The following is an 18,485-nucleotide window of genomic DNA, read 5'->3' on the forward strand; positions in this document are numbered from 1 at the left end:
GGAGTTTTTTTGTAATTTAGCCTTCACTCACAATACACGAGCGTAATTTCTCGCGGAATTAATGGTTTAACGCTGATATAAATCGCCCAATCCAAATTGGTTATCTTTTGGTTTTACACCGAGGTAAAATGTGTTTTATATTGGATATTTGGTTTTCCAAGCATGCCATGACTGACAATTGTATATTTTAAATCAGGCGAGACCTTTTGGTCTGGAATTTGTGAGAAAATAAAAATAGATTCGGATTTCAATCTTCAATATATCTTATTCAAAGTAATGCCATGAACATGAGATATTCTGAATCTACACCTTTATTTTTATTTTTTATTATTCTGATTTCAATAACTCATAAACTAAGCCTACCACCACTATGGGAAGGATATATTCTCAATCAGGGGAGGATGGAGAACAATCCACATCTTAACATTTGTCAATTTATGAGAAAATTAATATCTTATTTAATAGCTCCTTAAGCCAAACGTTCCATCTCTATAAAAATGATACACTGAGTATATCAAACATTAGGAACACCTTCCTAGTATTGAGTTGCACCCCCCTTTTGCCCTCAGAACAGCCTCAATTCGTAGGGGCGAATTGAGATTCAACCGGGATACACCCGGGGAAAATGTTTAGCATAAAAAAATACAGCAGCGTTGCAGTTCTTGACAGACAAACTGGTGCGCCTGACACCTACTACCATACCCCGTTCAAAGGAACTTAAATATTCTGTCCTGCCCATTTCACCCTCTGAATGGCACACATACACAATCCATGTCTCAATTGTCTCAATGCTTAAAAATCCTTATTTAACTTGTCTCCTCCACTGATTGAAGTGGATTTAACAAGTGACATCAATAAGGGATCATAGCTTTCAACTGGATTCACCTTGATCAGTCTATGTCATGGAAAGAGCAGGTTTTCTTAATGTTTTGTACACTCAGTGTATAGTCCGAGTTAGGATGGAGAACAATCAACACCTTTTATTTTTTCAATAAAAAATAATTTCACCATTGATTCTTCAAAAGCTCTTAAACCAAGCGTTCCATCAGCTATTGAAGATTGAAATCCGAAAAAAATGAAATAAAATAATCAACATTCAATTAAGGTGTGGATTGTTCTCATCCTCCCCCGAGTCTGTTATTCGTTTATTAACCACTAAGGGGTAGCCTAACACCGGTGATTAGTCTTTCTTCTTGAAATCTAAGTAAAATTTGAAAATAATTATAACCTGAATCAAATCAGCAAGTTTATAAGGAGAAATGTATTTACCATCTCACAGTGAAATTAATTTGTAGATTTGTTCTGTGGTTGTGTCTAGTTGGGTTCTAAAGGGATCTTGTCATAGTGAATGGTTTTGGAGCTGAGCTGGAGTTGTGCTGGACCGAGTAAAATATGACCCCAAAAATATAGCGGAGGGGTATTCTGAAATTATAGGCTACTTTTCTCAAGTCTTCATATCAATCACTTCATGTTTTTCTCTTTTTATTAAGCAAGATATTATTCATTTGTTTTGCATCATTCTACTTCACACGTGATTGTGGTTCACATTTATCAAATTTACAAGAATGACTTAAGGCCCTTCTGCCCATCCATCTGTCATATCTCTCAGGTAATAGTTCTAGTGCGCATGGTCCTCCCCCACCCGTTCCAACTTGTTATGGCAGGAAGAAGCCTACCGTGGAAGGGTTTGAACGTTGTCACTCGGGAAAGTTAACTTGTTCCAGTAATGGAAACGAATTTGAGATGACTGCAATATTGGAGTCTACAGCGATATAACAAAGAACAACTTGTTGTATAGAAAAATATTGTGGAAGTAGGAAGAACCGTATCTTTTTTACCGAGTTTTAGCCTAGCTAGTTAGCATTACATTAGCCATCATTCACTACCGCACAGACACTCAGGGAGGCACTCAATGTTTTTTTGGGAGGGGATTACGGACGACTCTCCTTGCGACTAAAATTGCACAACATTTTTTGTAATCGTAAAGTTTTGTTTGTTCCATCAACAAAGAGTCGTCAAGAGTAGCTACAATACGTTTTCTTTCCACTGTTTGGGGGTACTTTGAATTTCCCTCCTTTTTCAATCCCAGGCGGATGAAAAGGGGTTTGGGGTTGTTGTCTAGCACCAGTTAACTAGCCATTTGCTAATAGTTGTAGTCAGTTCTCAAGGGTACTTAGCTATACTTTTTTTTCTTACCGTCGGAAAGGACAACTTTTGAAAAGTCGGGAAGTCACCGGGTGTGTTTGTGGATTTATTTTTGTTCTCCCTTTGAGGAAACTATCTCTACACAAATGGATCCTAATTCTGGGAATTCTGCCTCTGCCTCTGCTCCCAAAAGCAAGAAGGACAAGAAAGAAAAGAAAAACTATGAAGATGGAGACGGCAAAAAGAAATTTGTACGTATTCATTAAATATTTCACTGATTGTGAGTTAACTAATAATGCTCTCCTGTTCAATGTTACTTGGGAACTTGAGTTGCTACTGTTTTTGGTACAAGTGGCAGAAGTTGTCAGAACGTTACCACTTAGATCTCTACCTAACAAACCTGTTCGTTTATTTCATTTGCAGCCAGTTATTTCACAACCTTCAGTGTGTTTTCGGACTACTCTGAAATCTGCAAGGCTAATGTCAATCGTGTTAAAGTTACGTGGTTTGTGAAAAAATGAGGAAGTAACTAGCTAACGTTAGCTATCCTCATGTTAAAACTCTGAAGTGTTGCAACGAGCTTGACAATGTAGCAAACGGCTTGACTCGCGGTTTGGAAACAGTAACTGTAGCAAGTTAGCTAGCTAGTTTTGGAGATGGTTCGGGGTTTCCACAGGTTGCTGTCGCAGGATGGAACCTGGGTAAAGTTATAGTTTGAAGTACAGTACACATGGAATAAATGCCTTTCTCCACTTTCCCACGTAGTCTTACCTTGCGGGCTAGTATTCAGAAATGTAATTTACACATCAATGACGAAATAAACTTTATATGAATGGGAAATACATTTAAATAATATGCTACTTTGCATCGTAGAGTAAAACACTGACATGTGGTACATCACACTGATTTGAAGTAGTCGCGTGGATGGCGATAGTGACGTCATAGCATTTAGTACCCATGGCAAGAATGGATTCAGTGTGATATCTAGAAGAGAGAGCACGGGGAGTCACCCGTAATTGCTTGTCATCATGGAGAGTAACGTGTCATTTAACCCCTGGCTAGTCTAGCAACAGTTGGAAACTGATATTCGACAGACAAATGGTAACCATAGAGGCCCAAATACACACCTGGTCAACGAGCACAGCTCCCCACCCTATCACATGCTTTTGTAAGACCCCAACCCCCCTCCACCCTCTCTAGAAAGCCCTTGACTGTCCCGGTTCTGAAGGTGCCAGTGACAGATGTTCTCAGCCCAGGCGTCCTGCCATGCTCGCTAGAGCAGATGTTTGCAACTTGAATGATGTGTAGGCTATGTGATCTGGTTTGCATTATCTTGATATAGGTCTAGGCTATATCACCATTGGCGATTAGTGTTTTCCACTAGCGTCAGCTATAGAGCTGGTTACACACTACCCTTTCAGCCAGGTACTTTTTCCACTTAAATTAACTAGGCTACTATTTTATTTTATTTTTTTACCATTCTCAATTCAGAAAAAAGGAGGAAGTAACTATCTATTGATAGGACGGTCACCTGGTCTGTCAACCTCTCCCATCTGGAGAGCTACTTGGTGTGCAGGCTTTTGATCCAACCCTGCTCAAACACACCAAAGTCAGCTTCTTTTTCTTTTTTTTTTTTTTTTACAATGTGGGGTGTTCTGTCAGTGCTGAGGATGGTTATCTATTTTGTCTGTTTTATTCTATATCATTATTTTACCTGCTGCGCAATGTCTCTAGCTCTCTCTCTTCTGACAATGGCACACACCATGACTTTTCCAGGATTTTCATTGCTGACCAAAAATGAGCTATAACTGGGCAAATCGAGTGCGTTCGGAAATTATTCAGACCCCTTGACTTTTTCCACATTTCTTTACATTAGTGTTTTCTGAAATTGATAACTTTTTTTTGCCTCAATCTACACACAATACTCAATGACAAAGAAACAGTTTTTTTTAATGTTTGTATATCTAAAACAAAAAATCATATTTACATACCTATTCAGACCCTTTACCCAGTACTTTTGAAGCACATTTGGCCACTCAAGGACATTTTTAGACTTAACCAAAAGTGGCTTTGGGACATGTTGGCTGTGTGCTTAGCGTTGTTGTCCTATTGGAAGGTGAACCTTCGCCCCAGTCTGAGGTCCTGAGCACTCTGGAGCAGGTTTTGATCAAGGCTCTCTTTGTACTTTGTTTCGTTCATCTTCCCTTCGATCCTGAGTAGTTTCCCAGTCCATGCCTCTGAAAAACATCCCCACAGCATGATGTTTCCACCACCATGCTTCATCGTAGGGATGGTGCCAGGTTTCCTCCAAATGCTACACTAAGGCATTCAGGACAATGAGTTCAATCATAGTTTCATCAGACCAAGGAATCTAGTTTATCATGGTCTGAGAGTCCTTTAGGTGCCTTTTGGCAAACTCCAAAAGGGCTGTCATGCCTTTTTATTGAGGAGTGGCTTCCATCTGGCCACTCTACCATAAAGGCCTGATTGGTGGAGTCCTACAGAGATGGTTGTCCTTCTGGAAGTTTCTCTCATCTCCACAAAGGAACCCACGCCCACCTTTGTTTTATTTTTCTTCCACCCCAGTAGCCGGACGCCGCTCTGGTCTGGTGGAAGTTTTGCCGCCGTGTCGGCTCTCCACAGCCGACTGGCCGGTGCTAGGCAGGGTTCCATCCCTGAAGGGGTTTCCCCCTTCCCTGGAGAACGGAGCTGATCTCGACCCAACAAACCAGCCATGGAGGTACATCACTCGCCGTGGAAGTCAAAGAAAGCGTCCTCTGGAAACGGGGGTATCCATGGAGATGTTGAGCCCGGAGCTGACACAGACCAGGAACAGCTTTGCCGCCCTGGATCCAGAGGTTCCGGCACCTTTGTCCTTGGTGGCCTCCCAATCAAATCACCAGACTGTGAGGCTGCCTGAGAGACCAGCCCATTCAACATCATCAGCTGTCATCATCAGGCAGCTCTATGATGAGAAACATCTCGATCCCCAAGGCAAAAACCCTGTGCTACCAAGGAGCACGAGTACAGGACATAACAAGGCTGCTTCCGACTGTTCTACCACAGATGCTGTGAGCTAACACTGTCGTAGTCCATGTGGGGTTAAATGAGGGCTAGCCCAGAACATTTAAAAATGGATTTTAAAGAACTGATTTTAGCATTAATACATGGTTATAACATCTACCGAAAAGACAGAAATGCCAACGGAGGCGGTGTTGCGGTCTATATTCAGAACCACATTCCTGTAAAGGTTAGAGACGATCTAATGTTAAATACTGTTGAAGTAATATGGCTACAGGTTCATCTACCTCACCTAAAGCCCATTCTTGTGGGAAGCTGCTATAGACTACCAAGTGCTAATGGGCAGTATCTGGCTAATGTGTGTGAAATGCTTGATAATGTATGTGATATCAACAGAGAAGTATATTTTCTGGGTGATTTTAAATATTGGCTGGCTATCATCAAGCTGCCCACTCAGGAAAAAACTTCAAACTGTAACCAGTGGCTGCAACCTGGATCAGGTTGTCAGTCAACCTACTAAGGTAGTTACAAACAGCACAGGAATTAAATCCTCAACATGTATTGATCACATCTTTACTAACGCTGCAGATATTTGCATTAAAGCAGTATCCAAATCCATAGGATGTAGTGATCACAATATAATAGCCATATCTAGGAAAACCAAAGTTCCGAAGGCTGGGCCTAATATAGTGTATAAGAAGTCATACAATAAGTTTTTTTTTTGTGATTCGTATGTTGGTGATGTAAAGAATATTTGCTGGTCTATGGTGTGTAATGTGGAGCAACCAGATGCTGCACTTGACGCATTTATGAAACTACTTATTCCAGTTACTAATAAGCACGCAACGATTTTAAGAACATTATTATAAAGACTTAAATTGATGAGGAATTTAAAAATTGTATGGTTGAGAGGGATAAGGCGTAAGGTATGGCAATTAAGTCTGGCAGCCGAACTGATTGGCAAACATACTACAAATGAAGAAATCATGTGACTAAACTAAAGAAAAATAAACTACACTATGAAACAAAGATTAATTATATAAAGAATGATAGTAAAAAGCTTTTGGGCACCTTAAATTAAATTTTTGGAAAGAAATTGAGTCAGATGGCTCATCCATCACAAAGCCCACTGATATTGCAAACTACTTTAATGACTTTTTCATTGGCAAGATAAGCAAACTTAGGGATGACATGCCAGCAACAAACGCTGACACCACATCCAAGTGTATCGGACCAAATGATGAAAGACAAGAATTGTACTTTTGTATTCCGTAAATTCAGCGTGGAAGAGGTGTAAAAAAGATTGTCTATCAACAATGACAAGCCACCGGTGTCTGACAATCTGAATGGAAAATTACGGAGGATAATAGCAGATGATATTGCCACTCTTATTTGCCACATCTTCAATTTAAGCCTATTAGAGAATGTGTGCCCTCAGGCCTGGAGGGAAGCTAGTCATTCTGCTACCCAAGAATAGTAAAGCCCCTTTTACTGGCTCAAATAGCCAACCAAACAGCCTGTTACCCGTAGTAAACTTCTGGAAAAAATGTTGTTTGACCAGATACAATGCTATTTCACAGGAAACAAATTGACAACAGAATTTCAGCCTGCTTATAGTGAAGGACACTCAACAAGCACAGCACTTACACAAATGACTGATGATTGGTTGAGAGAAATTGATAAAATGATTGTGAGGGCTGTCTTGTTAGACTTCAGTGCAGCTTTTGACATTATCGATCATAGTCTGCTGCTGGAAAAACTTGTGTGTTATGGTTTTACACCCCCTGCTATAATGTGGATAAAGAGTTAGACAAGTAAAAGAACACAGAGGGTGTTCTTTAATGGAAGCCTCAAATGTAATCCAGTTAGAATCAGGAATTCCCCAGGTAACTGTTTAGGCCCTTTGCTTTTTTCAATTTTGACTAACGACATGCCACTGACTGAGTAAAGCCAGAGTGTCTATGTATGCGGATGACTCAACGCTATACACGTCAGCTACTACAGCGACTGAAATGACTGCAACGCTCAACAAAGAGCTGCAGTTAGTTTCAGAGAGGGTGGCAAGGAATAAGTTAGACCTCGATATTTATAAAACTAAAAGCATTGTATTTGGAACAAAACTTCAACTAAATATTGTAATAAATAATGTGGAAATTGAGCAAGTTGAGATGACTAAACTGCTTGGAGTAACCCTAGATTGTAAACTGCGATGGTCAAAACATATTGATGCAGTAGTAGCTAAGATGGGGAGAGGTCTGTCTATAATAAAGCAATGCTCTGCCTTAACATCACTATCAACAAGGCAGGTCCTACAGGCCCTAGATTTGTTTCACCTTGACCTACTGTTCAGTTGTGTGGTCGGGTGCCACAATAAAAAGGACTTAGGAAAATTGCAATTGGCTCAGAACAAGGCAGCACGGCTGACCCTTGGATGTACACAGAGAGCTAATATTAATAACATGTACAGTGGGGCAAAAAAGTATTTAGTCAGCCACCAATTGTGCAAGTTCTCCCACTTAAAAAGATGAGGCCTGTAATTTTCATCATAGGTACACTTCAACCATGACAGACAAAATGAGGAAAAGAAATCCAGAAAATCACATTGTAGGATTTTTAATGAATTTATTTGCAAATTATGGTGGAAAATAAGTATTTGGTCATCTACAGACAAGCAAGATTTCTGGCTCTCACAGACCTGTAACTTCTTCTTTAAGAGGCTCTTCTGTCCTCCACTCGTTACCTGTATTAATGGCACCTGTTTGAACTTGTTATCAGTATAAAAGACACCTGTCCACATCCGCAAACAGTCACACTCCAAACTCCACTATGGCCAAGACCAAAGAGCTGTCAAAGGACACCAGAAACAAAATTGTAGACCTGCACCAGGCTGGGAAGACTGAATCTGCAATAGGTAAGCAGCTTGGTTTGAAGAAATCAACTGTGGGAGCAATTATTAGGAAATGGAAGACATACAAGACCACTGATAATCTCCCTCGATCTGGGGCTCCACGCAAGATCTCACCCCGTGGGGTAAAAATGATCACAAGAACGGTGAGCAAAAATCCCAGAACCACACGGGGGGAACCTAGTGAATGACCTGCAGAGAGCTGCGACCAAAGTAACAAAGCCTACCATCAGTAACACACTACGCCGCCAGGGACTCAAATCCTTCAGTGCCAGACGTGTCCCCCTGCTTAAGCCAGTACATGTCCAGGCCCGTCTGAAGTGTGCTAGAGAGCATTTGGATGATCCGGAAGAAGTTTGGGAGAATGTCAGATGAAACCAAAATTGAACGTTGCGGTAAAAACTCAACTCGTCGTGTTTGGAGGACAAAGAATACTGAGTTGCATCCAAAGAACACCATACCTACTGTGAAGCATGGGGGTGGAAACATCATGCTTTGGGGCTGTTGTTCTGCAAAGGGACCAGGACGACTGATCCGTGTAAAGGAAAGAATGAATGGGGCCATGTATCGTGAGATTTTGAGTGAAAATCTCCTTCCATCAGCAAGGGCATTGAAGATGAAACGTGGCTGGGTCTTTCAGCATGACAATGATCCCAAACACACCTCCCTGGCAACGAAGGAGTGGTTTTGTAAGAAGCATTTCAAGGTCCTGGTGTGGCCTAGCCAGTCTCCAGATCTCAACCCCATAGAAAATCTTTGGAGGGAGTTGAAAGTCCGTGTTTCCCAGAAACAGACCCAAAACATCACTGCTCTAGAGGAGATCTGCATGGAGGAATGGGCCAAAATACCAGCAACAGTGTCTGAAAACCTTGTAAAGACTTACAGAAAACGTTTGACCTCTGTCATTGCCAACAAAGGGTATATAACAAAGTATTGAGAAACTTTTGTTATTGACCAAATACTTATTTTCCACCATAATTTGCAAATAAATTCATAAAAAATCCTACAATGCATTTTTCTGGATTTTTTTCCCCTCATTTCGTCTGTCATAGTTCCCTATGTGTACCTATGATGAAGTATACCTATGATGAAAATTACAGACCTCATCTTTTTAAGTGGGATAACTTGCACAATTTGGTGGCTGACTAAATACTTTTTTGCCCCACTGTATGTCAATCTCTCCTGGCTGAAAGTGGAGGAGAGATTGCCTTCATCACTACATTTATTTGTGAGAGGTATCGACATGTTGAATGCACCGAGCTGTCTGTCTAAACTATTGGCACACAGCTCGGGCAACCATGCATACCCCACAAGACATGCCACGAGGTCTCTTCACAGTCCCCAAGTCCAGAACAGACTATGGGAGTCACACAGTACTACGTCAGTACTACATAGAGCTATGACTGCATGTAACTATATTCCACATCAAGTAACTCATGCCAGCAGTAAAATTAGATTGAAAAAACAGATCTAAAAACACCTTATGGAACAGCGGGGACTGTGAAGCAACACAAACATTGGCACAGACATGCATGTACACTCACACACTCTCGATAACATACACACTATACATACATACAGATGGATTTAGTACTGTAGAGATGTGGTGGAGTAGGGGCCTGAGGGCACACAGTGTGTTGTGAATGTATTGTAATGTTTGTAAAATGGTATAAACTGCCTTAATTTTGCGGAGCTCCAGGAAGAGAAGGTGCTGCTTTGGCTGCAGCTAATGGGGATCCATAATAAATACAAAGGAACTCTGGAGCTCTGTCAGTGACCATTGGGTTCTTGGTTATCTCCCTGACCAAGACCCTTCTCCCCCGATTGCTCACTTTGGCCCGGCGACCAGCTCTAGGAAGATTCTTGGTGGTTCCAAACTTCTTCCATTTAAGAATGATGGAGGCCACTGTGTTCTTGGCAACCTTCAATGCTGCAGAAATGTTTTGGTACCCTTCCCCAGATCTGTGCCTTCGACACAATCCCGTCTCGGGCCTCTACAGACAATTTTTTTTCGACCTCATGGCTTGGTTTTTGCTCTGACATGCACTGTGAACTGTAGGAGCTTTTTATATAGGAGCTTTTTATATAGACAGGTGTGTGTGTGCCTTTCCAAATCATGTCCAATCAAATGAGTTTATCACAGGTGGACTCCAATCAAGTTGTAGATGCATGTCAATGATGATCAATGGAAACAGGATGCACCTGAGCTCAATTTCGAGTCTCATAGCAAAGGGTCTGAATGCTTATGTAAATAAGTTATTATTATTATTATTATTTTTTTTTTAAACAAATTTGCCAAAATTTCGAAAAACCTGGTTTCGCTTTCTCGTATTGTGGTATTTTGTGTAGATTGAGGGGGGAAAAATATTTAATACATTTTAGGATAAGGCTTTAATGTGTGTGTGTGTGTGTATATATGTATATGTATATGTATGTATGTATATATATATATATATATATTTTATATATATATATATATATATTTTTTATATATATATATATATATATTTTTTATATATAGGCAAGGGGTCTGAATACTTTCAGATTGCACTGTAACTCACTAAATAGCTATGAATATCAACAAATATGCACACGCAGCTAAGATCAATTTGATCTCAAAAACGCGTCTAGCGACTGTATGATGGAAATACAGAGATTAGGAGGTAACTGCGTAACACATTGCATCCGGAGGACACTTTGATACAAATCTGATCGGAGTGGCCTAATTGTTTGATATAGAGATATTACAATTTAAAAAAAAATCTATAATCTGCTTGTCCAGCAATAATTTTTTACTTGCCCCGGACAAGTGTTAATGTCGAGCTCTGTAGGTCTAGTGATTTAATTAGTGTTGACAATGGAGTAGTCAACTGCATAAAATAGCCAACTGCTGCTTTCTGTCTTTAGCAAAGCCCATGATTAACACCAGCTTCATTCTTCAGTCATACTTGTATTGCAGATAGCTGAGAAAATGCCTCTTAAAAGGAATCTTGAAGCCTCTTTAAAGTCAGCCAGACACTGAAATTCACAAAGGTGCAAACAAACATTTGTTGAAAGTATTTAAAAAATGTAACTAATATTGTTCTCGCTCTTCTCTTAACGTGTATGGACCCAGAACTTAATTGAGCATCAGGTCTGTTTAGACCCATTTTTGCACTTGATTTGAAATGTTACCTTTTTTAAATTGTTTTAAAAAAAGATTACTTAGGCTGTTTACCTAATTAAAAAAAAGAGATACGTTTTTAATAAAATACAGAATTGTTCATATCTGAGGGAGAGGGATGCACACAGTTCAAGAATAGGTCAACATTGGGCTATAATGAAGTACGGTACATGCGTACTGCAGTCTGCACAGTGTGTTAATGTGTGAGAGCAAGTGAGTATCAGTGATTTGGCTTTGGCTGGAAAGATCTGGGATTTGAACTCACCCCAACAGAATTTGTATTATGCAAAACACACACACACAGTAGGGATGGGGGTTTGAAATGATTTCACTATTCAAATAGTATCATTCATTTTTGTCAGATACTTGAAATACATGTGTTTTGTGTGTGTGTGTATGTATGTATGTGTGTAACATTTATGTACGTTTTTAACCCGAGTACTGCTGTGCGGGCGAGAGGCTGGCTCTATTGCTGCAGCGGCCCGCGGAGGTTATGGGGTAGTGGGTAGACTGAGGGGGAGAGAGACACCAAGGAAACTCGGCTACTGCCAGGACTAGCTAACTTGTAGCAGCCACAATGTTATCTTTCATGGAACTTGGCTACCAACCTTTTTCATGGGGTGCACTGTGCATGTCATAACTACATTGAAAAGTCTGAACATCAATCAGAATTTTTAAACCATTTCACCTGTTTTTTATATTGAAAGTTAAGTGTTATTTTGCTTCAATAGAGTGATCAGGGTTTTTTTCCTTCACAGAAAATACATTAGTGCAACACATTTGGCTGAAAATAGCTACATTTTCAGTGCAATGCTGTTTTGCTAGCAGCCACACAAGTAAATCGAGCTTACAATGAAAAAGCGTATTTCTAATGTTTTTGATAGGAATGTAGCCATCTACATTTTCTGACGTTTTACTTGAAGTTAATCTTGCATTTACAGGAGAAAAGTAGCTGCACATCAGTCAGAGCTCTGTCTGCTGATAGAATACCTGTTTGTGAATTCTCATCCAAGTGGAGAAGTGCAACTGAAGCACAAAATGAGTCTGATGCTGAGCAGAAATGACAGAAGCATTTTAGACCTATGTTTACAAGACGCAGCAAGATATTTCTTATGCGTTTTATAGTATTTCTTTGCATAAAAACTGCGGAATCCTGAATTAACGTGAACCCTGTGTTGCAATGTTATGTGGATATTTTCATTTAATTTAGAAAACGGCCTTTTCTGTGTGAAAATCTGGTTAAAATAGGCCTATATTAGGCTGTACTTTTTTTCTCTCTCTAAAATGAATACTCACACAAGTATTCGAATAACTGTGCACATCCCCCTCACACACACACACACACACACACACACACACACAATGTGTGAAGAACAGCAATAATAAGCAAAATAAGTCGAATTTGGGGCTTAGATCAGCAGTTGGAGGGTTGACGTCATTGCAATTACGTTGCCTTTTGTTGTCACAGGAATTTTGAGGTCAGAGTTCAGAGAGATGTGATGATAAAGCTCTGTTGGGTGGATCTGCCATATCAGGTGTCCCTTATCTGTTACGTAATTGCTCCCAATGATCGTTCTACCTGTGTTTCATTCTCAGACATGATGGCGTTGTTGACAATGATGACATACTTTGTCCCTACTCTATCTTGGATGGGTAGTGTTTTGCATTGTGACCCCATATCAAGCTGACGTGAAAACACTGTCCGATTGGGCAATGACGTCAACCCTCCAACTGCTGATCTAAGCCCCCAATTTGACTTATTTTGCTTATTATTGCTGTTCTTCACAGTCAGTCATTGTGTTTTGAGTGTAACAGACCTATATTTATGTTATGACCCACTGTTACAGCTAACTTGAGAAAGGCAGTTAACCCCTAACAGCAACTGCTCCCCGGGCACCGACGACGTGGACTTCGATTTTTAAGACAGCACCCCCGCACCTCTGATTCAGAGGGGTTGGGTTAAATGCGGAAGACACATTTCGGTGGAATGCGTTCATTTGTGCAACTGACTAAGTTTCCCCTTTCCTTTTCTCAGACTTGCGTGACGAGAGCCCTTGCAGTGACACTCCGAACAGCCAGTGTTATTTTTGAGTAGAGACCAGGTTATAGAGATTTGTTTTAGTGTAGTTGAAAAGAGACTGGGGTATTGCTCTCCTTTATCATGCGGCAATTAGCTTAAGGACGGTGCAATCACGCTGCCTCAGCTCTTAGACCTTTACTCCGCACCGCTCTGCACTTTGCTGTGCTGTGTGGTCTCTGAGGGGACAGCCTTGGGCACAGAGGTCATTAGATCAACCCTGCCTAGACACTCCTCAAGCAGAAATAACCTTTTCCAGCATGCACCACTGCCTCCCACCTGCTGCCCACCCCACCAGACGGATGCCACTGATTTGGCTGATGAACCCTCTGACAATAATCCTGAATCGTCTGACAGCGTTCCTTTCGATTTCTATACATGTTTGCCCATGGAAGAAGTGGTCAGAAAGTGACTATTTGGACATTTTTTCATATTTCCATATGTTGTAGCTTAGACCCTGACTCACAAAGACTCTGAGGTCTTTGTGTTGTGTCCCCTATATGCTCTTAAATACAGGGTGGTTATCATTTCAGTCAAAGAAATTGAACTCATAGAATGCATCTATGCCTTCAAAGCACTGCAACAGGGCTCTACGATGCAACCATTTTGCTCCCAAAAATTTGCGCCAAAAAATAGATGTGCGCCAACTGAAAAAGTAAAGTATGAGCGCGTGTGCGAGTTGTGATTCAAGGCAACAAAAAAAATGCTGCCGTAGCTATTTTCAAAGTATTTCTGTTTTGTTTCATAGCTGGTAGCTAGTCACACAAAGAACTAGTCCCATATATGTACCACCTTTGCGCGTGGGGTGCTATGTGCACTGAGAGTAAGGGGCTGAAAGATTCATTTTTAGAAGCGCACAGGCATAGAAGTTGGTAGAATTTACACTAAAATCTACTAAATGTAACACTGTCCTCCTCCACCTTAAAGGGCAGCTGAATATTTTAGTCTCACCTAAGTGACTCATATTTTAGGGTACATTGTGCTTGATTTAGCATGGAACACTCTAACAATGTTTTATTCACAAACTTTTAGTCATTTCTTATCATTGTGCTCCTGAATTTCATTGTGTGCTTCTAAATATTTCAACTCATGTGCTCCTTGTAAAAAATGTCAGCTGAGAGCCCTGTGCAATTTTAGATGGTACACCATTGAATTTGAAATACTGCAAAACAGGTCAACTTTGAGCACCTTTTATCTCTTGAATGTTTTGGCATTCAGGTCCAAAAGTCACTCTTTCAAATCAAAAAGGGATTGAATTCAACAGGATTTACCCTTCCCTTAATATCTATCAGTAGAGTTGTTCAGTCTCTCATTAGCTGTGCAGAAAACAGCACCTGACTGTGCAGCTCCTCCTCTCTCTGTCTCTGTCTCTGTCTCCCTGTCTCCCTGTCTCTCTGTGTGTATATATGTATGTGTGTGTGTGAGCATATTGTAGCTCAGAGAATGAGAGCTCATGTGACACTGGAGTGGTTAATGCACTCTTAGCTCTGAGGTGAATGTGAGTGAGGCGGAGGGAAGGGAACACAGGGTGAGAGGTGTAGGGAGCACCGGAGGAACCTCTTAGCTCTGAGGTGAATGTGAGTGAGGTAGAGGGAAGGGAACACAGGGTGAGAGGTGTAGGGAGCCCTGGGGGAGGTAGGAGGATGGGATGGAAATGAGCCTAGTAGAGATTCCACTGTGGATTAAGCAGAGGGGTGTTAGTCAGATTACATTGCAACATTAAAATGACTTTGATCTGATTTTAATGGTGTTTTTAGTCTTATATCTTTTTTTGCTCAGAAAGGGGGGGGGATCAAATGGCTCGAAGAGAATACAATGTCTTAGGCTATAGGCTACCTCAGCTCTATGTATTCTCTTTGAATGGGATCCTTGGTCAAGTGCACTCTCCAATCCAAGGGTGCTCTACTCTAGTTCCTAAGGGGCACCGTCCTGCTGACAAGTAGGAAAAACATTCTATATATTTATGATTATTATTATTATTATAGCAAGCCTATAGACCTACACTGTGGCCCTTGACAACTGGAGTTGTACACCCCTCTCTGAGCTGAGAGCGTATTGTTGAGTATGCTTGACACATTTAGCTGATAGTCTGAGACAGAGCATTACCACATAAACAGACATATAGGCCTAACTATATATGCCTTACTATACCATATACAAAGTGTTCAAAACATTAAGAACACCTGCTCATTCCATGGCATAGGCTGACCAGGTGAATCCTGGGGAAAGCTATGATCTCTAATTGATTGTTAAGCCTTGAGACAATTGAGAAATGGAATGTGTATGTTTGCCATTCAGAGGGTAAATGGGCAAGACAAAATATTTAAGTTTCTTTGAACGGGGTATGGTAGTAGGTGGGTGCCAGGCGCACTGGTTTGTGTCAAGAACTGCTGGGTTTTTCACACTAAATATTTTTCCCTGTGAATCAAGAATTTTCCACCACGCAAGGGACATCCAGCCAACTTGACACAACTGTGAGAAGCTTTGGAGTCAACATGGGCCAGGATCCCTGTGGAACGCTTTTGATACACAGTGTGGAGTCCATGCCCCAACCAATTGAGGCTGTTCTGAGGGGGAGGGGTAAACCCAAGGGGGGAGGGTAAACCCTACAGGTCCAGAGTCTGTAGCCTAAAGAGTGTGCTCCATCTATCCTTGTTCTGAATAAGTGAGTTGTGTAAAAAGTCTTCATATTTTTCTGGAAAAGCAGGCAGATGAATGCGCTCGCTCACAGCAGGAATTACATCTACATAATCTCTTTTAAAAATAGTGAGCCAGCATGTTTTCAGCACTTATTTCCATGGCTGATTTTTAAAATACATGTTCTCATGATCTCTTGTCACTCTGCAGCAGACAGTTTTTATTAGGTACACCCACCTAGTACCGGGTCGGACCCAGCTTTGCCACAACAGCCTGAATTTTCCACTTCTCAGTTGTCCAGTGCTGGTGATCACTGGAGCCACTTCTTCTTGTTTTTAGCTGATAGTAGTGGAACCGTGTGTGGTCGTCGGCTGCAATAGCCCATCCTTGACGAGGACCGACTACTTGTGCGTTCGGAGATACGGTTCTGCACACCACTGTTGTACTGTGCCTTTATCTGCCTGTTTGTGGCCCCGTCAGTTAGCATGATTCTTGCCATTCTCCTTTGACCTCTCAATGAGCCGTTTTCCCCACAGGAATGGCGCTGACTGGATGTTTTTGTTTGTCGCACCCTTCTCTGTAAACCCTAGACACTGTTGTGCGTGAAAAGGCCAGGAGGCCGGCCATTTCTGAGATACTCGAACCAGTGCGCCTGGCATCGATGACCATACCATGCTCAAAGTCGCTTAGGTCACTGGTTTTTCCCCTTTCTAACTTTCAATCGAACGTAACTCCATGCCTGTCTGCCTGCTTTATATAGCAGGCCACGTGACTCACTGTCTGTAGGATCTAACCATTTTCTTGAAGGGGTGGTGTACCTAATAAAAGTGTATAGTTAGCAATATGTTTGGAACATTGCAATAAAATCTCAGTATCAAATCACAATACATATAGAATTGCTAGTACGGGATACATATTGCCACCTGAGTATCGTGATCACATCGTATCGTGATGTCCCTGGCAATTCCTTGGGCTCCCGAGGGGCGTAGCGGTCCAAGGCACTGCATCTCAGTACAAGAGGCGTCACTGCAGTCCCTGGTTCGAATCCAGGATGCGTCACATCTGGCCGTGATTGGGAGTCCCATAGGGAGGCGCACAATTGGCCCAGCGTCGCCTGGGTTTGGCCGGTATAGGCCGTCATTGTAAGTAAGAATTTGTTCTTAACTGACTTGCCTAGTTAAATAAATACATTTTAAAAATCCTAGCCCTACTACTGATGTGGTCTCCCATCACTAGATGATTGCATGTGTTGACTATGTGTTGAGTCATTGAAATGGGTGACTGCTGTGGTATTTCTCCCAGTGTCAGTCAGTCAGATGAGCACCACCGACACGGCACTAACAGAACTGGACACAGCCAGAAGGGACACAGGTGCGGTGACAACCTCTACTCTTCAAACGTCAGGGCTAAAGAGCTGTGTCCTAGAACCGTGGCAGTGTGTGTTGGTGTGCATTCTGCCTTATAATTGTGCGCGCTTATTTGTTGTGGAATGTGTGTGAGAGGGCGGCAAAGAACAGAACACTGCTGACTTCATTCACTTGCTAGAGAATGAAGTTACGTTAGTAAATTTCCCCATTCTTCTCTCAAGGACTTTGAACGAGTGCCTGTGTGTGCATGGGTCCCACTGCATGGTTTTATTGAATATTCCACACATTCAGCTGTGCTGCTGTTGGTTCCACCTGCTTTGATGGTGACAGGTTACTCTTTTGCACGGTTGGCTTGAGTGAACCAACAGCTAGGCTATGCATATGCTTTATTCTGGATATTTCTCCTCTCGGTTTTATCACTGGTAAATTCTGCCAATTCCTTTTTGACACATTCTACAAACTCATGCCTCTTCCCTTCATCGCCAAACAGGGCTCGCAGGGCTCATAGCCATAGGGGGAATAAGACATTTAATCCCAATATTGAATTAGGCCACTCTCTGCTGTGTTTGTCGCTGAGCTGCTCTTGAGACTAGAGCTGGCACAATTACACTGTAACCTTGTAGGCCTAACCGACAGTTATGGATGAAGACAGTCATAGCAATAAAATAACCGTTTTACATTTTGTATTTATTTTTGGTGTGAAACGAACATCTGGCTGAAGACGGGACGGCTGGGCATTCATGCGGTTGAGTCAGCATCTGCTGTAACATGGGCCTCCATAACGTTATGAAACCTTGTTTGCTCCTTGCTGAAACAAGCAAGGCAGTGTAGCAAACGAGCCTTCGGTTGCCTAGGCAGCACATGCAGTCAGGATCGGAAGAGAGGAGAAAATGTGCATCTTCACAACAACAAAAAAACAGACTTCGAAGGGTTATTACGGTGACTGGTCTTTTAACTGATCACTAACCATCATCCAAAGGTAACCCTGTACCTGACACCCAGCGTCATAACACGTTATGACACGGTCATAACATGTCATACCGTAATATGGTAATAACAGTGTCATGACACATATATTTAGAGCTGTTGTTTTATGGCTGGTACATGACGCTGGCTGTCAAGTAAGGTGTTACCCGTCCAAAAATTCCATGATGGTCACAGCCCTAGCTG

The 18,485-nt window shown here is 41.6% G+C and overlaps 1 protein-coding gene across 1 annotated transcript in view; it reads left to right on the forward strand.

Moving 5' to 3' along the window:
- The first annotated feature begins 1,543 nt into the window (after window positions 1-1,543).
- LOC110488661 (protein diaphanous homolog 1) overlaps window positions 1,544-18,485 on the forward strand; it is a 67,991-nt gene continuing 51,049 nt past the window's right edge. The window contains 1 exon segment of the mRNA XM_036942773.2: window positions 1,544-2,396. Coding sequence (XP_036798668.2) covers window positions 2,292-2,396 — 105 coding nt within the window. The 5' untranslated portion in view covers window positions 1,544-2,291.

The sequence above is a fragment of the Oncorhynchus mykiss genome, chromosome 14 (assembly GCF_057628025.1).
Source record: "Oncorhynchus mykiss isolate SJ-2025 chromosome 14, ASM5762802v1, whole genome shotgun sequence".
NCBI lineage: Eukaryota > Metazoa > Chordata > Actinopteri > Salmoniformes > Salmonidae > Oncorhynchus > Oncorhynchus mykiss.